Source organism: Nerophis ophidion, linkage group LG06, assembly GCF_033978795.1.
Source record: "Nerophis ophidion isolate RoL-2023_Sa linkage group LG06, RoL_Noph_v1.0, whole genome shotgun sequence".
NCBI lineage: Eukaryota > Metazoa > Chordata > Actinopteri > Syngnathiformes > Syngnathidae > Nerophis > Nerophis ophidion.
The window spans coordinates 67,594,010-67,616,833 of NC_084616.1; the positions used below are offsets into that span (position 1 = coordinate 67,594,010).

The 22,824-nt window shown below is 41.7% G+C and overlaps 2 protein-coding genes across 5 annotated transcripts in view; one reads left to right on the top strand and one right to left on the bottom strand.

The window, feature by feature from the left end:
• The first annotated feature begins 516 nt into the window (after positions 1–516).
• Positions 517–16,274, top strand: LOC133555155 (protein downstream neighbor of son homolog). Its single transcript, XM_061904681.1, is given in 13 exon segments — positions 517–977; positions 3,849–3,923; positions 7,134–7,221; positions 7,224–7,333; positions 7,405–7,583; positions 7,655–7,730; positions 7,944–8,046; positions 8,140–8,221; positions 11,956–12,084; positions 12,155–12,353; positions 14,070–14,139; positions 14,221–14,351; positions 14,414–16,274. Coding segments are annotated over 13 exon segments (1,722 nt in total). The 5' UTR covers positions 517–638; the 3' UTR covers positions 14,555–16,274.
• The window catches only part of LOC133555154 (serine/threonine-protein kinase 24-like), a 38,726-nt gene continuing 31,964 nt past the window's right edge, over positions 16,063–22,824 (bottom strand). For all 4 annotated transcript variants that reach the window (XM_061904680.1, XM_061904679.1, XM_061904678.1 and 1 more), the window contains one exon: positions 16,063–22,802. In XM_061904680.1, coding sequence (XP_061760664.1) covers positions 22,766–22,802 — 37 coding nt within the window. In that variant the 3' untranslated portion in view covers positions 16,063–22,765. The remainder of the gene's footprint in view (positions 22,803–22,824) is intronic.

Below are 22,824 nucleotides of genomic sequence, written 5' to 3' on the forward strand. Positions count from 1 at the left end.
TTGTTTGGGGGTATCCACAATACGCTAATAGGGAGACGTTTTTATTTACAATATGAGTTGAGTGTGTCTTGACCTCCGTCGAACCCCGTAGGGTTCGATCGAACCCAGGTTAAGAACCACTGATCTAATCTAATCTAATCTAGTCTCGGGTTCAATCCCGGGCTCGGGATCTTTCTGCGTGGAGTTTGCATGTCCTCCCCGTGAATGCGTGGGTTCTCTCCGGGTACTCCGGCTTCCTCCCACCTGGGGATAGGTTGATTGGCAACACTAAAATGGTCCCTAGTGTGTGAATGTGAGTGTGAATGTTGTCTGTCTATTAGTGTTGGTCCTGCAATGAGCTGGCGACTTGTCCAGGGTGTACGCCTTCTTCCGCCCGATTGTAGCTGAGACAGGCACCAGCGACCCAAAAGGGAATAAGCGGTAGAGAATGGATGGTTGGCTGGACATTCCTTTCTCACTCCAGACCAGGAGATGGCGGCCTTGCACATGACAACTGCCATTAAATAGACGAGAAGAAGAAAACGGCGAAGAAGAAGAATAAGAAGCGCCAGATTTGTAAACCACCGACGAGCGTGTGGATTGTTGACATATATGTCGTATTATTTCAAAAATATCCGATCAAGTAAAACGTTAACAACATGTCTGACGAGTCGGGCTATTCTCCCAGCTTCAAGCGGCCTTCGGAAATCATGCGAATGCGAAGGAAAAGAGCGCGCAGCGAAGCTTCTTCTTCCAGCCCGAGCGGACAAAGCTCGTCGTCGTCGCCGGCATGTCGGCCCTTTGCTCCTGGTCCTCTTTTCAACAAAGGGGCTCCGGCGAAGCGCAGGAACCCTTTCGCCAACATCGACAACACGTCCACTCCCAGCAAGAGGCGGCTCATTCACGACGAAGACGACAAGACGGCGACGACCCAAACAGAATATGTCGACGAGGTGTCATTGTTGAGGCAAGCGGACAGACTTGAACGACAGGAACATGTGAGTAAAGTTATCATTAATAATGGAGTGTGGCGTAACTAATTAGGGCTTTGCATTGTGGCTTCCCAGTGGATGTTTTATTTGTGTTTGCACCTGCTCTTTTAAGTCGATATCCATCTATTTAAGTTAAAGTTAAAGGCCTACTGAAATGAGATTGTCTTATTTAAACGGGGATAACAGGTCCATTCTATGTGTCATGCTTGATCATTTCGAGATATTGCCATATTTTGGCTGAAAGGATTTAGTAGAGAACATCGACGATCAATTTCGCAACTTTTGGTCCTAATAAAAAAGCCTTGCCTGTACCGGAAGTCGCAGACGATGACGTCACCCGTGTGATAGCTCTGTCACGCCAAATTTCTTCCCCCCTACAAAAACCTTCCCCCCCATTTACTTCCAGGGTCATGATTAATACAGACGTTTTGTTAATGCCATATTATAAAAATATAACGCTGTGTTATAAAAATATAACGATGTATTACAGAAAAACAGACGTTTTGTTAACGCTATATTAGAAGAAAAAAATTAAAAACAATTTACAAACTCAAGCTATGGGATGACGCATTTACTTCCGGGGTCAAGTTTCCTCTTATGTCATCCCATAGCTTGTTTGTAAATTGTTTTTTACATTTTTGTATAATATAGCGTTAACAAAACGTCTGTATTTTTATAATATAGCGTTATATTTTTATAATATAGCATTATATTTTTATAATATAGCGTTAACAAAACGTCTGTATTTTTATAATATAGTGTTATGTTTTTATAATGAAGCGTTGTATTTTTTTATAATATAGCGTTAACAAAACGTCTGTATTAATCATGACCCCGGAACTAAATGGGGGGGGGGGAGGTTTTTGTAGGGAGAAGAAATTTGGCGTGACAGCTCCTCACATCCTCACATTGATTATAGATAGATAGATAGTACTTTATTGATTCCTTCAGGAGAGTTCCTTCAGGAAAATTAAAATTCCAGCAGGTGTACAGAGTTGAGTTCAATTTAAAAAAAAATGTAAAAAGTAAATAATGGGGGTTTAAAAGGAAATATATAATAGGATATAAATATGGGAAATATATAATGGGAAAAATATAATGGGAGGCTCCAACAAAAAGAGCTATTCAGACCGAGAAAACAACAATTTACACATTAATTTCAGCAAGGATGAAAGATTCGTGGCTGAGGATATTGATAGCGAAGGACTATCCATCCATCCATCTTCTTCCGCTTATCCGAGGCATTTTGATGGTGTGGGCGTGTGGTACCGAACGGAGATGTTGACATGCGGAGTAAGCAGTCTTCATTCTCTAGCAGGTGACTTTTCAAATGATGCTACATATTAGCAGTACTGCTACTTTTAATAGCAACGCTTGTGCCCCACACTTGACAAATTAAAGTTGTCTATTCGACATAGTCCCGCTTGAAGCCGAACCACCGCCAGATGATGGACCCCTTGCTGTTTTTCTTGGGAATTACTTCCTCTTTCATTTGTTGCCAGATTCGCACCTTTCCTCTCGTATCACCACTCGCACGGCTCTGCTAGCATCACAGCTAACGGGGCGGGGGTTTAGGTTTGGTTGATATCAGCACCTCAGTCATCAACAATTATATAATCTGAGAAATGGACATTGAAACAGTGTAGGTCTGACTTCGTAGGATATGTACAGCGAGCAGTGAACATAGTGCGCTCAGAAAGCATACAAACAAGTATATACATTTATTTGTTTATTTACAATCCGGGGGGAGGGCGTTAGTCTAGGGTTGTAGTTGCCTGGAGTTGTTCTTTTAGTGCGGTTTTGAAGGAGGATAGAGACGCACTTTATTTTTTACACCAGTTGGGAGTGCATTCCATACTGATGTGGCATAGAAGGAGAATAAGTTAAGAAGACCTTTGTTAGATCGGAATCTGGGTTTAACGTGGTTTGCGGAGCTCCCCCTGGTGTTGTGGTTATGGCGGTCATTTACGTTCTGGAAGTAGTTTTACATGTACTTCGGTAACAGGGAGGTGTAGCGAGTTGTATAGACTAGGCTCAGTGCAAGTTGTTTTACTCTGTCCTCCACCCTGAGCCAGACCACTTTGGAGAAGTGGGTAGGAGTGAGGTGTGATCTAGGGCGGAGGTCTAGAAATAACCTGGCTAGCTTGTTCTGGGATGTTTTGAGTCTAGTACACCCTGGACAAGTCGCCACCTCATCGCAGGGCCAACACAGATAGACAGACAACATTCACACTCACACACTAGGGCCTATTTAGTGTTGCCAATCAATCTATTCTGCAAAATAAAAAGCACATTTCTTTACATTTATTTTATGCTCAGCATATCCTGACCCACACAGGATGGATTTAGGTGTGCTGAATGAATTGTGGAGAGCACCACACACAAACCCTTTACTTGTATTAATATAAACTATGTGACCCTCATTGGGAACGACATCCCTGCTCTAAGTTCTGAATATTTGTATCACTATTATTGTTAGCATGTGGTGAAGAATATGCAAAACCCCACAATGTGAATTTGTATTAAAAAAAAAAAAAAGACCTTGTTACATTTTTGCATGTATAGGGACGGCGTGGCGCAGTGGGAGAGTGGCCGTGCGCAACCCGAGGGTCCCTGGTTCAAATCCCACCTAGTACCAACCTCGTCACGTCCGTTGTGTCCTGAGCAAGACACTTCACCCTTGCTCCTGATGGGGGCTGTTTGGCGCCTTGCATGGCAGCTCCCTCCATCAGTGTGTGAATGTGTGTGTGAATGGGTAAATGTGGAAGTAATGTCAAAGCGCTTTGAGTACCTTGAAGGTAGAAAAGCGCTATACAAGTACAACCCATTTATTATTTATTTATTTATATTTTTTTTCATGTGTGCTCATCTTTTCAGTGTTCTCCGGGTTCTGAAGACGACTCTCTGTTTGAGGAAAACGAAGGAAACGTTGAAACACCGCTGCTGTTGAAGGTACATTTACAAAAAACAAATGTGTCAATTTTAGACGTGGAAATCTTTGGGCACCTCACGATTCAGGATCTCTGATTCAATTAAAAATAAATTATTGATACATCTTTAATTTAGTTATACCGATGCGGTCTTACATTTATTTTTGTTTCACAAAATACGCGTTTATCACTTTCAACTTAAAAATAACCCCAATTCATCAAGTAAGTACCAATGATTGTCACAATCATACTAGATGTGGCAAAATTATTCTCTGATTTTGACCCATCACCCTTGATAACCCCTTGGGAGGTGAGGGGAGCAGTGGGCAGCAGCGGTGCCGCGCCCTGGGAATCATTTATGGTGATTTAACCCCCAATTCCAACCCTTAATGCTGAGTGCCAAGCAGGGAGGAAATGGGTCCCATTTTTATATGATTCAGCCGGGATTTGAACTCACGACCTACCTATCTCAGGGCAGACACTCTAACCACTAGGCCACTGAGTTAGTAATGGGAAACGAGTAAATTAATTCCAATGATTATTAATTGAATGAATATGTGTGCAAAACTGAAACATAAGTGCCCTCTAGTAAAGGAGCTGGTCAGATCTCTCTTAGTCAGCCAAATTGTACAATAAATAAATAGATTGATTATTGATGTTTACTAATCGATTCTATAATACTTAATGTCCGAATTGCAACACATCTAAAATCCATTGTTTCCCCCAACTTCATCAATTTCTACTGCAGTCTTTTATACCAGGAGCATGTTGGCATATTACACACACCCAAGGTAGTTTTGGGTGTCAATTTCAACACAGAGCTCACAGGAGTTGTACCTTTGCTTGCATAAACTAACTTTCGGTATCCCTGTTCCCCCCCTAAGTCCAAACTCATCCATGATGAATTATAGTGTGCATCGTCCGAAGCCAATTAAATAATATGATCGCTCTTCTTCCAACTTGATGAATGAGAGCCATTAGTGGGTAGAGCCAGGACAGTGGTGTCAATTTCTCTTTATGCGGGACTTCTTTAAAGAGATTGACGATGTCTTTGGACAACAATTATATCAGGCTCGTTGGTGTTTTTTTTTTTCTCATCGTTTATCTAGTCCCCGTAATTAGGGCTGCAGCTATTGATTATTTTATCAAGTAATGTATCTATCAGTTTGTTGGATAAAAAACACACTTTGTTGCCTCAATTTGTCCATCCACGCATTTTCTACCGCTTGTCCCTTTCGGGGTCGAGGGAGGTGCTGAAGCCTATCATTCAGCATGCATTTGGGTGGAAGACGGGGTTTTTGATTGATTGATTGATACTTTTATTAGTAGATAGCACAGTTCAGTACATATTCCGCACAATTGACCCACTAAATGGTAACACCCGAATAAGTTTTTCAACTTGTTTAAGTCGGTTTCACGTTAATCAATCATGGTACAAATATATACTATCAGCATAATGCAGTCATCACACAGGTTAATCATCATAGTATATACAATGAATTATTTACATTATTTACAATCGGGGGGTGGGATGAGGATCTTTGGTTGATATCAGTACTTCAGTCATCAACAATTGCATCAACAGAGAAATGGACATTGAAACAGTGTAGGTCTTACAGTAGGATATGTACAGCGAGCAGAGAACATAGTGAGTTCAGATGGCATAAGAGCAAGTAAATACATTAGAAGTACATTTGATTATTTACATTAGGTTATTTATAATCCGGGGAAATGGGATGTAAATGGAGGCGGGTATTAGTAAAGGATTGAAGTTGCCTGGAGGTGTTGTTTTAGAGCGGTTTTGAAGGAATATAGAGATGCACTTACTTTTATACCTGTTGGGAGTGCATTCCACATCGATGTGGCATAGAAAGAGAATGAGTTAAGACCTTTGTTAGATCGGAATCTGGGTTTAACGTGATTTGTGGAGCTCCCCCTGGTGTTGTGGTTATGGCGGTCATTTACGTTAAGGAAGTAGTTTGACATGTACTTCGCTATCAGGAAGGTGTAGCGGATTTTATAGACTAGGCTCAGTGCAAGTTATTTTACTCTGTCCTCCACCCTGAGCCAGCCCACTTTGGAGAAGTGGGTTGGAGTGAGGTGTGATCTGGGGTGGAGGTCTAAAAGTAACCGGACTAGCTTATTCTGGGATGTTTGGAGTCTAGATTTGAGGGTTTTGGAGGTGCTGGGGTACCAGGAGGTGCAAGCGTAATCGAAGAAGGGTTGAATGAGAGTTCCCGCTAGAATCTTCAAGGTGCTTTTGTTGACCAGAGAGAAGATTCTGTAGAGGAATCTCGTTCTTTGGTTGGGTACACTCTGGACAAGTTTCCACCTTATCGCAGGGCCAACACAGATGGACAGACAACATTCACACACTAAGGCCAATTTAGTGTTGCCAATCAACCCCAGGTGCATGTTCTTGGAGGTAGGAGGAAGCCGGAGTACCCTGTGGGAAACCACGCAGTCACGAGGAAAACATGCAAAAACACCACATAGAAAGATACCGAGCCCGGGATCGAACTCAGGACCTGCGAATTGTGAGGCACATGCACTAACCCCTGTTCCACGGTGCTCCCCGCCTCAATTTGCATTTTAGGAAAAATAACTTTTTCCACTTTTTTTTAATGAATGCACATTTTTAAAATGTGTGCATTAATAAAGAAAACTTCACAATGTTCGCCACCACCCATCTCACAGGCATCCACACAACACCGCTCTCGTGTCCCCTCTATTGCAAAGGCTGTGCAGAAACGATGTCCACATAGTTAAAGTTCAGGTTACACCATGCGGCTCTGATTATTAGTTTAACTCATTAAAGAATAAACAGTAGCATCGTAATTTAAATCAAAGCTATATTCTAATTGAATTATTGTTGCCGCCCACCTGTAACTGTCACACTCTGTGCATGTGTGCACTTAAAATGTAACTAAAGGAGCGATCCACAACAGAGCTGTAAACCTGGAAAAACACTGTAATTTTTTCAAATACAGGCTTTTTGTATTATCATGAGAACCAATGTCCTCTGCAGTGGACAATTGATTTTTGTCACTTTCAGATATCGTCAGAAATACCCATTATGCGAAACAAAAATGTCTACTTCAGAGGATATGGCACCATCACATTTAAGTGTGATTGTTTATTTGTAGTGTTTTTGTACATCATGATAAACTTAAGTGTTTTTCCCCAGAAAGTTCCAGTATATTAATGTGACTTGACTTGTCTCTTCATCAAGAGTCCGCAGGCCATTGCTCCTCTCTCCATAGAAGCTTCTCTCTGCACAGAGTATCCAGCTGACTGGAGTTTGAAGACACGCCTCCTCTTTCGTCTCTGCGGTCATTGTCTTGGTCTGAGCAGCCCAAAGCTCAAGAGGAAGCGTTGGGGCTGAGTCAGCACTGCAGAACACAATTCATCACTTTACCTCACAGTCTACAGGTATCAATCCTTTTCTGCCAAACCTTTTTAAGAACTCTATGTTGTATTGAGATTACTGTTTCTACCTACAGGATCCTAAGTCTTGCAGCAAGCTGCGCTGTGCTTTTCAGCAAAGCCTTATCTACTGGCAGCATCCCAGCCTGCCATGGGTGCCCTTGTTCCCCAGGATGAATGCCAATAGAAGGTTCACAGGCACAAGCGCCCCCTGGGCACAAGACGCCACACTGCAGCAGAGTCTGATGAATGAATGGTGAGGAAGCCAGGCGTCAAGGTTCAGGTTCTCAGAAATGCAAACATCAACTCGTTTCTGTATGTCTGTAGGTCAGCCAGTCTGTCGTCGCTTTACAGTCTACTAAAGTCCAGGCTGTGTCCTTACTTCTACGTGTGCGCTTATCAGGTATGGCTTTTGTCTTCTAATTCAAGAAATCCTGCACAAATATCAACTTTAACACAGAAACAGAACCATTTTACCTTTATTTTGTACATTAAGACCTCAGAGTTGCCATCTTGATAGTGTTCATGAATAGAAATAATAAATACGGTAGTAGATTCAGTGAATGTACTGCTGACAAATATTTTCTTTCCCCACTATGCTGGTGCTACTTGTCAGTTCACAGTGTTGTTCAGGGCAGCAGGTCTGGCAGGTTCAAGCAGCATCACTGCTCTGATTTCTCCCACAGCTAGAGGCTTGCGGGAGGCCATGGAGGCTGAAGGTCAGTTGTTGCATTTGCTGCTTCTATTTCCAATTTTTTTTTATCGTTTGAATAACTTTTGATTTTGTTGTGGCCACCGTTGGCCTGTGCCAGGCATCGAGTTCAGTATGCCTCTCTTGGACGAAAGGAAGAAGACCAGTGAGCAACGGAATCCTTGCAAGGAGCAGCAGCAAGAGTAAGATATTTAATATATATAATTTTTAAACATGCATTTTACACAAAATTACAGGTTTATCCTAGATGGCCACTAAATATGTGGTGGTGAGGCATGGCTAAGTCGAACACATTTCCAGTGAGGGTTGGACTCCGCCAAGGCTGTCCTTTGTCACCGATTCTGTTCATAACTTTTATGGACAGAATTTCTAGGCGCAGTCAAGGCGTTGAGGGGTTCCGGTTTGGTAACCGCAGGATTAGGTCTCTGCTTTTTGCAGATGATGTGGTCCTGATGGCTTCATCTGACCGGGATCTTTAGCTCTCGCTGGATCGTTTCGCAGCCGAGTGTGAAGCGACCGGAATGAGAATCAGCACCTCCAAGTCCGAGTCCATGGTTCTCGCCCGGAAAAGGGTGGAGTGCCATCTCCGGGTTGGGGAGGAGACCCTGCCCCAAGTGGAGGAGTTCAAGTACCTAGGAGTCTTGTTCACGAGTGAGGGAAGAGTGGATCGTGAGATCGACAGGCGGATCGGTGCGGCGTCTTCAGTAATGCGGACGTTGTACCGGTCCGTTGTGGTGAAGAAGGAGCTGAGCCGGAAGGTAAAGCTCTCAATTTACCGGTCGATCTACGTTCCCATCCTCACCTATGGTCATGAGCTTTGGGTCATGACCGAAAGGATAAGATCACGGGTACAAGCGGCCGAAATGAGTTTCCTCCGCCGTGTGGCGGGGCTCTCCCTTAGAGATAGGGTGAGAAGCTCTGCCATCCGGGAGGAACTCAAAGTAAAGCCGCTGCTCCTTCACATCGAGAGGAGCCAGATGAGGTGGTTCGGGCATCTGGTCAGGATGCCACCCGAACGCCTCCCTAGGGAGGTGTTTAGGGCACGTCCAACCGGTAGGAGGCCACGGGGAAGACCCAGGACACGTTGGGAAGACTATGTCTCCCGGCTGGCCTGGGAACGCCTCGGGATCCCCCGGGAAGAGCTAGACGAAGTGGCTGGGGAGAGGGAAGTCTGGGTTTCCCTGCTCAGGCTGTTGCCCCCGCGACCCGACCTCGGATAAGCGGAAGATGATGGATGGATGGATGGATGGAGGCATGGCTATGGGTGTGGTCAATGACATACAGGTGCTGTATATGACATGATCATTTTGAGTCTTTGAAAAGGTTAAACAAATGTTTTATTTATATTTACAAACAAATATGTTATTATTATTATTTGTTATTAATTACATACTTTTCTTGTTAGAATCGTCTTTATTGGCCAAGTATGTTGAACACATAGGGAATTTGTCTTGGTAGACTGTGCTCTCTTTGTTCAATGCAATTTGAATTGTTGCTGCTTATTGTAAAAGATAACACAGGCTACACTCTACTCTGCCCTCCCTCAATGTTGCCTTTTAGTTTGCCAAATATGTAAACAGTCTTTTCATTTAGAGATTTAAAAAATAAGGTGTTCAGTTGATATTCTCCTGGGTTTTATCTGTGGTCTCCTACCAATCGAACACGCTCTTAACACCTTCCCAGGAAGGTGTTCAGGCGGCATTCTGACCCCTGGTTCTTCTCGATGTGGAGCTTTACTTAAAGCTCCTCCCGAATAACAGAGCCTCTACCCTATCTTGAAGGGAGAGCCCCATCGCCCAACGGAGGAAACTACCCGTGATCTTGTCCTTTGGGTCATAACCCAAAGTTCATGAACATATAAGGATGGGAACATGGATCGACTGAAAAGTTGAGTTTTGCCTTCCGGCTCAACTCCTTCTTCACAACTGATAATGCAAGCGTGCGCACGACAAAACCTTTGCAGTCACTCATGGGATGTTGCACGGGAAGCAGCTCGTTTTCAACCTCCATCCCCATGGCCCTGTAGCTCACCAGCTTCTCCAGATCAAGGCCTTCACAGCCAAAGCTTCATTCAAACTAACACCATGTCGTACACACCCAACTTCTTCAATGCCATTGCTATTACTTAGGACTCAAGAAGTAGAACCCAGCTTCCGAAAAGTTGGTGGCCCCTGAGCTAGAGTAAACGGGTAGCACCAAATCAATTTGCTTGTCATAATGTAATCTATTAGTGGCTGTTTTCATCATAAAGTTGATTAGACCATTTTTGGATATCCCTCAAACATGAATAGCGTTATAATGTATTCAAGTAAATACAAAACCCATTTCCATATTAGTTGGGAAATTGTGTTAGATGTAAATATAAACGGAATACAATGATTTGCAAATCTTTTTCAACCCATATTCAAATGAATGCATTACAAAGACAAGATATTTGATGTTCAAACTCATAAAATTTTTTTTTTTTTTGCAAATAATAATTAACTTTAAATTTCATGGCTGCGACACGTGTCAACGTAGTTGGGAAAGGGCATGTTCACCACTGGGTTACATCACCTTTTCTTTTAACACTCAGTAAACGTTTGGGAACTGAGGAGACACATTTTTTAAGCTTCTCAGGTGGAATTCTTTCCCATTCTTGCTTGATGTACAGCTTAAGTTGTTCAATAGTCCGGGGTCTCTGTTATAGTATTTTAGGCTTCATAATGTGCCACACATTTTCAATGGAAGACAGGTCTGGTCTACAGGCAGGCCAGTCTAGTACCTGCACTCTTTTACTATGAAGCCACGTTGATGTAACACGTGGCTTGGCATTGTTTTGCTGAAATAAGCAGGGGCGTCCAGGGTAACATTGCTTGGATGACAAGATATGTTGCTCCAAAACCTGTATGTACCTTTCAGCATTAATTGTGCCTTCACAGATGTGTAAGTTACCCAAGTCTTGGGCACTAATACACCCCCATACCATCACAGATGCTGTCTTTTCAACTTTGCGCCTATAACAATCCGGTTGGTTGTTTTCCTCTTTGGTCCGGAGGACACGATGTCCACAGTTTCTAAAAACAATTTGAAATGTGGACTCGTCAGACCACAGAACACTTTTCCACTTTCTATCAGTCCATCTTAGATGAGCTCAAGCCCAGCGAAGCCGAAGGCGTTTCTAGGTGTTGTTGATAAACAGTTTTTGCCTTGCATAGGAGAGTTTTAACTTGCACTTATAGATGTAGCGAACCACTTTAGTTACTCTTAGTGGGTTTCTGAAGTGTTCCTGAGCCCACGTGGTGATATCCTTTACACACTGTCGCTTGTTGATGCAGTACAGCCTGAGGGATCGAAGGTCACGGGCTTGGCTGCTTACGTGCAGTGATTTCTCCACATTCTCTGAACCCTTTGATGATATTACGGAGCGTACATGGTGAAATCTCTAAATTCCTTGCAATCGCTGGTTGAGAAAGGTTTTTCTTAAACTGTTCAACAATTTGCTCACGCATTTGTTGACAAAGTGGTGACCCTCGCCCCCATCCTTGTTTGTGAATTACTTAGCATTTCATGGAAGCTGCTTTTATACCCAATCATGGCACCCACCTGTTCCCAATTTGCCTGTTCCAAATAAGTGTTTGATGAGCATTCCTTGAAAAAATGTTTACCAGTATTTATCACCACCTTTCCCAACTTCTTTGTCATTTGTTGCTGGCATCAAATTCTAAAGTTAATGATTATTTGCAGAAAAAAAAAGTTGATCAGTTTGAACATCATATGTTGTCTTTGTAGCGTATTCAACTGATTATGGGTTGAAAAAGATTTGCAAATCATTGTATTTAGTTTATATTTACATATAACACAATTTCCCAACTCATATGGAAACGGGGTTTGTATAATAGACCCTAAATAAAGATTGTAATTTCCACTGCAATAGGTCAGAGCATAACGACTGTTGGGATGGATGTGAAGACGACAATGAAAATGGAGGCAGCAGCCTCTCCTGGCTAAAGCAAATAGGAGTCCAGGACAAGATCAAGAATCCAGACCGAGTGTCTATGCAACTGTATCCTTTTCACACTGACCTGGCACCATGTCCCATTGTGTGTCCACATGCTCCATAACTGTGTGTCCAGTCGCAAGGAGAGCCAGGCGGTGAGTCTGGACCACAAGCCTGAATCTGTGCTGTCCATAGAAGGACCGCACACCTTCACGCTCATCAACTTCCTCATCAACTGCAAGAGCATCGTCGCCTCGGCCGGCTCTCAGGCAGGACTTCCTCCAACATTGTTGGCGCCACTCGCTTTTAGAGGCGCTGCCATGCACTCACTGAAGGTGTGGACATCACAGGACATTTCTCAGTTGTTGCACTTAGTACTTACATTAAGGTCCTGATGTACTAAGAACCGAATGCCATGCAAACTACAAAATTGCGTGTACGATTAGTGGGCGTATTGCATGTGATCGACGAAGGCAATTAAAAAGTGGTGCAGACCGCCTTTATTTATATGATTTTGCGTGTACTACTAAATGCCCATCCATCCATCCATTTTTTACCGCTTATCCCCTTTGGGGTCGCGGGCGCTTATCTCAGCTACAATCGGGCGGAAGGCGGGGTACACCCTGGACAAGTCGCCACCTCATCGCAGGGCCAACACAGATAGACAGACAACATTCACACACTAGGGCCAATTTAGTGTTGCCAATCAACCTATCCCCAGGTGCATGTCTTCATTTTAGCTTCTGTTTTTTCGACGAAGATTATTTGTGAAATATTTCTTCAAATTTATGATTAAAATTCAAAATAATTATTCTGGCAAATCTAGAAATCTGTAGAATCAAATTTAAATCTTATATCAAAGTGTTTTGATTTTCTTTTAAAATTTTTGTTCTGGAAAATCTAGAAGAAATAATGATTTTTCTTTGTTAGAAATAAAGCTTGGTCCAATTTGTTATATATTCTAACAGAGTGCAGATTGGATTTTAACCTATTTAAAACATATCATCAAAATTCTAAAATTAATCTTAAATCAGGAAAAATTACTAATGTTCCATTAATTCTTTTTTTTTTATTTTTTCAAAAAGATTCAAATTAGCTTGTTTTTCTGTTAATATTTTTCGGTTGAATTTTGAACTTTAAAAAGTCGAAATTGAAGATAAACTGTTCCAAAATTTAATTTTAATTTTTTTCGAGTTTTCTCCTCTTTTAAACCATTCAATTAAGTGTTTTTTTCATAATTTATTCTCTACAAAAAAACCTTCCGTAAAAGGAAAAAATATATAGGACGGCATGACAGACAGGAATACCCATGTTTTTATATCCATCCATCCATCCATTTTCTACCGCTTATTCCCTTTTGGGGTCGTGGGGGGCGCTGGCGCCTATCTCAGCTACAATCGGGCGGCAGGCGGGGTACACCCTGGACAAGTCGCCACCTCATCGCAGGGCCAACACAGATAGACAGACAACATTCACACTCACATTCACACACTAGGGCCAATTTAGTGTTGCCAATCAACCTATCCCCAGGTGCATGTCTTTGGAAGTGGGAGGAAGCCGGAGTACCCGGAGGGAACCCACGCATTCACGGGGAGAACATGCAAACTCCACACAGAAAGATCCCGAGCCTGGATTTGAACCCAGGACTGCAGGAACTTCGTATTGTGAGGCAGATGCACTAACCACTCTTCCACCGTTTTATATATACAGATTTATTTATTAAAGGCAAATTGAGCAATTTAGCTATTTCTGGCAATTTATTTAAGTGTGTATCAGACTGGTTGGTAGCTCTTCGCATTAATCAGTACCCAAGAAGTAGCTCTTGGTTTCAAAAAGGTTGGTGACCCCTGCACTAAATGGATTGTGCTTCTTTATTTTGAGATGTAATTCTCTGCGCACAAATTTAATAGATCAGCTTTGCGTGTACGTGCACGTGTTTCGGTACGCTCAAAACTAGTCTTTTCAGTGCATAAGTGAGAAGTAGGGAAAATGTAGCTTACTGTCAAACATTACAATTCAACGTTTATGTCTTCAATAAATGGTTCTTTCAGGCTCGTTGCGTGAACGTCAAGAGCCAGGTTGGTTCTACCTACCAGAACGTCAGCTGTCTGGAGATAGCAGGTAGCTGAAGGCACCGTGGGTTAAGCCAGCTCCATTTAACACACATTTGTGAAATTCCTTTTTTTTTTTGTCACCTTTAAGGGCCCATTCTGCCATCCTCTCTCCACGCCATAACCACCTTGCTTGGACCCGCACAGAAAGGAAACTTCTCAGCCACTCTCCATACTCACACGCCGACAGCCATCATGAACGTGCACAATCCCAAGCTACAGGTAAAACAAAAACACATATTTTTTGTAAAAGAACACGTTTACATTGTTTCATGTTTCTGTAGTGCGTCAGCGGGACGGCGGACCTTTCTTCATGCGGCCTTCATCCCGCCTCCATCCAGCAGCTGCAGCAATCCCCCAGCCTCGGTAAGACAGCGCTCATGCAGATCACCATGGAGGACTACAGCTACACTTGGAAGAACTGACGTGGTCCTAGTTGGTTTTCAGTGTGGTTTGGTTGCACAAAATAAAGTGCACTTAGGCATTATACCTGCTATAATATGCACTGGAAATGTAATAGTTTGTGTTTAGTGTACAATTGCTTTAACTTATGTTTTTATTTTCGGATGTTTTCAATGTAAAAAAAATAAATAATTGTATTCTACAGTATGTGCCTAAAGTCTTTGAACACTAAACAAAAATGTGTATAATTACATTTGTTTAAAAAAAGAAAAGAAAATTATATGCAGTATAATGTAAATATTTTGTTATACTCTAAAGCAGGGGCGCTCACACTTTTTCTGCAGGCGAGCTACTTTTCAATTGACCAAGTCGAGGAGATCTACCTCATTCCTATTTATAATTTATATTTATTTATTTATGAAAGAGACATTTTTGTTAAGTTAATGGTGTTTAATGATAATACAAACATGTTTAACACACATAGATTCCTTTCTTTCATGAAGACAAGAATATAAGTTGGTGTATTTGATTCTGATGACTTGCATTGATTGGAATTAGACAGTGGTGCTGATAACGTCCGCATTTTCAAATGGAGGAAAAAAAAAGTCCTCCTTTCTGTCCAATACCACATGAAAGTGGTTGGATTTGGCATCTCATTTGTCCAACTTGCATACTCGTTTTTAAACACTTTGTTATGAGAGTAGCATATGTGTGTGGCCCTTTAATGTCTGGCAGCAGGTGAGTGACGTCAGTGACTGTGCGGGTGGGCAAGCAAGTGAGAAAGCGGTCGCTGAGGGCGGGGGAGAAATACATTGGCATCAAACTCCGTAGCTTGCTAGCTTGTGCACGCTAGCTTTCTGAGACTCTTATTTTGTTAGCACAGGCAGGATGAAACAGGTCTTTTATGGTGAAGACAGGAACTGTGCTGTCGGTCTTTAGAGTTTTGACAGTAGGTACGGAGTCTCTAGAAATAAAATGTGTTTCTCTGCGTCCGCCCTGTTAGTGATTTTTTTCTTAAATATGAGCTCGCAGCAGCCAGCGTCATCTCACAAGACCCTCGGGTGCCGAGAATGTCAAACAACTGACGAAAGTGAAGTCTTGGTATGATTGATGATTGCTCATTTTTATGTCTATTTTTTAATGCCTGGCTTGAGATCGACTGACACACCCTCCGAGATCGACCAGTCGATCGCGATCGACGTAATGGGCACCCCTGCTCTAAAGTAATGCATGTAATACAAGCAAATCATTTTAAATGCATTCATGTTAGTGATTAGATTTGTTTCAATATATTTAATGTAAAATTTATAACAAACTTTTAATCAGAGGACACAATTTGTGTACATCGTTAATCATATTGTATACACATATATACAATCACATTTTGAATATTACATTTTTTTTTTTAAATATCTGAGGGACAAGCAGTAGAAATGGATGGATATATTTTTTGTAAAGATCAAAGTATATACATTTATGTCAACAGTTCAGGGACAGCCTGTAGTATTGAGAGTGAGGGAGGCAGGAAAGCTGAGTGTAACATTATATCTTTATTTTTTTATTTCACTTTAAAAGCTTAACATTTACCTTGAGATGACAAGCAAATATAAACACTTCTATAATTTGCCAGCCATGATACAACAAAATGTACACGTTTTATAGTTCTTTCCTCAGCGTAATGTTTTCCCACTGTGTAGCTTTATCAGGTATCTGTAAAGCATTCTATGTCTGCTGTTATAAAAATACAGTTGATATATATTTGTGAATTCGTCTTCATCCCTGTATAACGATTAATCCGACTTGTTATTGCTGCATTAGGACAGTAGTAGATTCTCCAGTAAACGTAGCAAAACATGGCTATTAGCAACTTGTCTTTAACTTTCGCTTTCCGTTTTCTTGAAATAATGGCCACACTTACATTGTGCAAACATAGTTGAAATATAAAAAATATGAAATTAGATGTCATGGCTAATAAACCTAAAATGAAACATGGCAGTTCTTGTGTGCAGAGAGCATTAAGAGTGGCGTTTGACATAACCATTGAACGCGGGGGTATCCAAAGTGCATCCTACAGGCATTTTGTGGCTCATAGCTATTTTTTTTTATGTGGACTATAACATACTCTAAATAGAAAATTAAACACAGCCTGCATCTGACCCTTGCACAGAAAATGTATTCCCAAAAAATGGCATCTGCCAACCGAATGGGTTTTGGACGAGTTCAGCATGTCCTGCCATGAATAACGTGAACAATTTCCGGCTGGACACACTTTTAAAACATTTGGTATTTGATTGAATATGTAAAAGCCCTCAAAAAAGGTGATTTAGATGCCAAAATAATAATAACTGGCAAAATGGGCCCAGTATCTGTTGCTAACCTCCGGCATTTGAGACATGGGCAGTATGCCAGCAAAATGCTAACATCATTGGCAGACACGCATGGTTGAGTATGTCTGTCGTCTTCCTTCTTTGTCCTTATGGGTTTTCAGGAGGGTGAAGAGGCCAATCCTAGACCCACATAGTTCGGTGACATGTGACATGGGTGGGCAGTTGTGAGTTTTAGTGGAACCTTCTGAGTGGAGGTGATCTTTTTAGTTTGTCTGTGCTTCTGCTCTGCATTAATGTGGAGATCATTATTATCACAGGGCATTCAATCGATCGCAATTGGACTGAGATGACAACGACCTGGATGAATGAGCACCTTCATAGACAAGAGGTCATTATTGTACTGTGCAACCCCGTTACAGACAGTTTCCCTCCAGTTGGCCGTGTTCGTCGCTGTAGCCTCCCAGGTTTTAAGCATATATGGCACTTCTTGAGTTTATCCTTGATGTTGTCTTTCTACCTTTTCTTTTGGCCCCCTGGGACACACTTTCCATGGGCAAGCGAAGAGTACAGGACTTGTCTGGGAAGTTGAAAGTCAGGCATCCTAATCCCATGGTCAGTCCAACTGAGCAGGTGTTGGGCAATGGTGACGGTGATAGCAAAGATGCCAGCCTCCTCCAGGATGCTGGTGTTGGTCCGTCCTGGGGATTCTTTGGAGGTGCCTCTGATGGAAGGCCTTGAGTGATCTCAGATGCTTGCTATATGTTGTCCATGTGTCTGACTCATACAGGAGAGTGGGGAGCAGCACATCTTTGTAGACTAATATTTTGGTCTTTGCCTAGAGGTCATGGTTCGCAAAGACCCTTTTCTTTAGCCTAGAGCAGTGGTCCTTAACCTGGGTTCGATCGAACTATAGGGGTTCAGTGAGTCGGCCTCAGGGGTTCGGCGGAGGTCAAAACACACCCGACTCATTGTATGAATACAAACTTCTCCCTGTCATTGTATTACGGATACGGCAACAGTTCAATGATTTTCAGGTCTGTTTTTTTTAATACGGATTCGGCAACAGTTCAATGATTTTCAGGTCTGTTTTTTGTTGTAAGTTAATGCACTGTGTTGGTTTTGCTGTCTAAAAAAGGTGATGTTCATTCACGGTTCATTTTGTGCACCAGTAAAAAAAAAAACATTGTCACACTTTAGTATGGGGAACATATTCACCATTAATTAGTTGCTTATTAACATGCAAATTAGTAACATATTGGCTTTTAACTAGTCATTATTAAGTACTCATTAATGCCTTATTAGGCATGGCCTTAATATAACCTAACCCTCTAACCCTGACCCTAACCAAATAACTGAAATAAGTCTTTGTTACTTAGAATATGTTCCCCTAGTGTCCAAATAACTCTAAATTAAGTCTTTGTTACTTAGAATATGTTCCCCTAGTTTCCAAATAACTCTAAATTAAGTCTTTGTAACTTAGAATATGTTCCCCTAGTTTCCAAATAACTAAATTAAGTCTTTGTAACTTAGAATATTATCCCTTAGTGTCCAAATAACTCTAAATTAAGTCTTTGTTACTTTTAGAATATGTTGCCCATACTAAAGTGTTACCAAAAACATATAACTTTGTCTTGAATTTGAAATAAATATGTATATATATTTTTCACTAAAGAAGGGTTTGGTGAATGCGCATACGAAACTGGTGGGGTTCGGTACCTCCAACAAGGTTAAGAACCACTGGCCTAGAGTATGCTCCGCTGATACAGCTGAGACGGTGGTGTAGCTCTTTATCAATGGTGGCTTTAGATGACAAAAAGCTGCCAAGATATGGGAAGTGGTCTACATTTTACAACCTGGTGTTTTCAATGGAGATGTTAGGGAGAGTGCTTTGAGTCTTCTTGGTGTTGATGGACAGATCAAGCTGTTTGTGACCTTTCACAAAAGCAGTCAAGGTGCACTGTAGGTCCTCTTCTGAAAGGGCTACACGAGCATTAATATCTGCATACTGCAGCTCTGTTATCGATAAGGTAGTGGTTCGACATTCAACCTTAAATCTGTTGCTGTACATAATATTGACTCCCTGTGGTAGAAGGATGGCTGCAATGAAGATGGAAAACAGTGATGGTGCAATAACGTGTCCTTGCTTGACTCCTGTGTCAACCCAAAAGGGTTCCGTTTCATCTGGAAAGCCAGTCAATACAGTGGCATACATGTTGTAGGGCAGCAGCTGCAACACCATGATGGATTTTTCTGGGCAGCCAATTTTTGCCAGCACCAGCCGGAGCGCCTGATGGTTGACTAAGGGAAAGTATTTGGTGAGGTCTATGAAGGCCATGTGTAGAAGCGAATTCTGTTTTCAGGCACTTTTCCTGCAGCTGAGTTGAGTTAAGTTGAGTTTGTGTTTATTTCGAACATGCATGCATACAACATGACACATCACAATTTCCAGTTCAATTTCTGACAAGCAACTTATAAATATACCCATAGTGCCTCTGAACGGAATCGATTCCGACTCAGGAAGAGTTCTTTCGGACATGGGGTTGAGTCTGTTGCCCGACACCCGAGCTAACGCCTTTCCTATGGTGGAAAAAAGGGAAATACTATGGCAGTTCTCGCAGTCTGCTTTGTCACCCTTCTTAAAGAGGGAGATGACTAAAGCATACCTTAGCTGTGCTGGTATTTCCTCTTTTCCCCATATTTCAATGAGCAGGGAGTAGATGTGTTCAAGCCCAGCTTCTTTCAGGACCTCAGCTGGGATGCCATCAGACCCAGGAGCCTTGTTTTTCATCGTTCCGAGAGCGTCCTGCACCTCTTTCAGAATGAGTGGTTCTTCCATACTCTCAATGATCAGCAGTTGGGGGAGTTCACCCAAGGTTTCAAACTCAGACATGGTGTCCCTGTTTGGAAGCTCTTCATAGTGCTTCTTCCACCCGTGTGTTATGGTGTCCTTGTCCTCCATCAGGGAGGGTCCTTCCTCAAAGCGAAAGGGGGATCAGAGGCAATGATGGATAGGGCCATATATTGCTCTTGTGGTTTCAAAAAAAGCATCTGGTTATCCATAATCAGCAAGCTGTTGGATTTCCAGGGCTTTTTGTGTCCACCACTGGTTCCTAACCTGTGATTAGAAAGCTGATTTTACTTCGGCTTTTACTTTTATCCTTACAGTTGCAGAGGAAGGTTTTCTGCTTGGTGTTGATAAGCTGCTAAATTTCGGTATCGTTTTCATCCTACCGGTCTTGATATCTCTGCATTTTGTGACCAAGGATGGCTTGCAAGAGTTCATGACGGTAGCAGAAAGGGTGTCCCAATGATTTTCAATATCTTGTGGGTACTGGTCTGGCAAGTCTGAATGGAGGGCTGCCTGCAACTGTTGGTAAATTATTTCGCTCAATGTTAAATCTTCAGCAAGTTTGTCCCTTTTGGCGCCTTCTTTTTCGCATCAGACGGATAGACATGGTGGAGTGGTTGAGGCAATGGTCAGTCCAGCATTCATCAGCACTGACCTTTGCTCTCGTGCTGAGCACATCGCAACAGTATTGGGAGTGGACAATGATATTGTCAATGTGATGCTAGCGTTTTGAGCTAACATTAAGCATACCAACAACCTGTGTTGACACATTGCTTAAATATTCAGTTTTTAGAAAGTTCTAAATGTCAATGCAATATGTTTAGACTGCACTGCTAAAGTTAGCACCAAGAAAGTTAGATTACATAAAACTAACTAGTTATGTACATAAGGTCTGAACTGCTATATATTTCAATTTTGGAACTGTCCATATGAAATGGAAATTCAAACAATGCTAGTAGTTAACATGTTAACTTCCAATCTATTGATCAATTGGGACTATGATTGCAAAATACATTGTCTTAACTTTACAGAATGTTGTGAAACATGAAGTACCTCCACATTTAATAGCGGTTGAGATGTTTAAGGAGGCTGTTTTTTTATTTTTTTTGGACAATTTGGATTGATTTGTTTGATTAAAATGTAAAGACATTCAAAACAACCGCTCGTCCCTTACATTCTTTGATATGCAGACCTTAGTGGAACACTTTTGGACACCCCTGGTTGAAAAAGTTCAATCATCTATTAAAGGCTGTACTTAGAAACTTTTCTGCATATAATGTGTCAAGTTGGCGTTTTTGAAATGGTGGACATTGAAAAAAATGGACTTTAAAAAACAAGCAAGCCCCATCTTTGAAGCAAACTGATTGTGATGGTGGATTGAAACTGAAAGAAAAGACTTCTGGGATGTTCTTGCAAACAAACCCCATATAAATCAAAGGATGAGAAAGCATAACAGACATCATCTAAGCATTCTCTGTTCAATCGCATCGTCTTTTAAAACTTTGATCAGCATCTACGTGTGCCATCTCGTACACCTTGACTGTGTCTCAAATGGAGTACTTGCGTCAGTACACTTATATAAGTATAATGTGTACACCTTAGTACAGTGGTACCTCAATGTTCATTGTAAATGTTGCCTACATTTTTCCCAGGGCCAAAACATCGCATGTAATAAACTAGTCAGTTTGATTGTGAATCATTCGCAGAGTGCCCAAATAATTTTTCTAATTAAGAAACCACAGACCGAATAATAAATACGCTTTGTTGTACGAATCTTGTCTGCGTGTACATACGTGTGCTCAGAAATTGTTCTGCATTTATTGTGACAAGTTGACGTTATTGAAATGGCTGACGTAAAAAAAATACTTTAAAAAGCAAGCGAGCGCCATCCTTGAAGTAAATTGATTGTGATGGTGATTAAAACTCACAGAAAAGAAAATGTGTGCGTGTGTGTGGCGGCTGCATAGGAATGACAACAGTTAAGATGAATTTTTTTGACTTTGGTATTAAATAGAAAGGTAATCCATTTATCCCTTGGTATGTATTACTGGGATACAGTACAGTACAGCACTTTATATTGTGTTCAAAGTGTACAAGCTTTTAGTAAAATGTAAACTAATGATTACGTTAACATTGTTTCCTGAAACCAAATAGTTTTATTTATGAAGCCTATTGAAGAACCAATCAAGTTTGTAAATCGAGGTTCCATTGTATTTGACATTGTTTTTGTGCATGTAACACTATAGGTATTCTACTCCTTATTGTTGGGTTTCTGACACTGACTCATAAATTTTACAACATTACTGCTCTGGAAAATTACTATTTTCTGTTTATCTGACCTTGTGGAAGGGATTACAGACCAAAAACAAGGTACTACAGTGTACGTAGTCTTGAGTGTGTGAATGTTGACTGTGTGGTGCCACAAATCCAGGACTGTCAGACTTTCTGGAAATGGTAGCAATATAACTTATTCTTTTCAATTGTAACCAGTTAAGTTAGTCCCTCCTTTTCTGCAACGTAGACAAGTTGGCAACTACCAAGGGTGGTAAGTTTTCAAGGGCAATATCGCAGTGTACTGTATTGTCACGCACTTGGCAGTCTGAACAGACTTATGTACTTACAAGACTGAGTGTAAGTACGCAAGTGCACCGATCGAGACACAGCCAATGAACTGGGATCCGGAAGAAGACCCTGCCCACTGACAAGGGTGTTTAAAGCGCTTTACCTGAGGTTTTGCATGAAGAACTCTGCTGTTCACCTGTAGGCATGTTGGTGCGTGTGAGGTTCTGATGGGACACGCTCCTTGCTTGAAATTTAAGCGTGGTGGGTTGAAGTCTGCTCTCGGCCTTTGTGAGCTTCAGTTCATTGATAGACAAACACCACGTAGCGATCCAGGCTAGAAGTGTCCAGCGTGTCTTGAAAGAAGTCTCTAGAAGCCAAGAGCTTAAAAATAAGCTAGTACTGCGCGCGCAACCAATGGTCTCAGTTCCAAGTGCAGTTATTGCGGGATGTGTTGCTGGACGAGATGCTTCAGTAGGAGGGCAGCATTGAATCACTCCCTAGGGTGCAGAGGAGGATGACCTGCTTGTGGAAAAACTGCAAGAAAAATAGGCAGGGA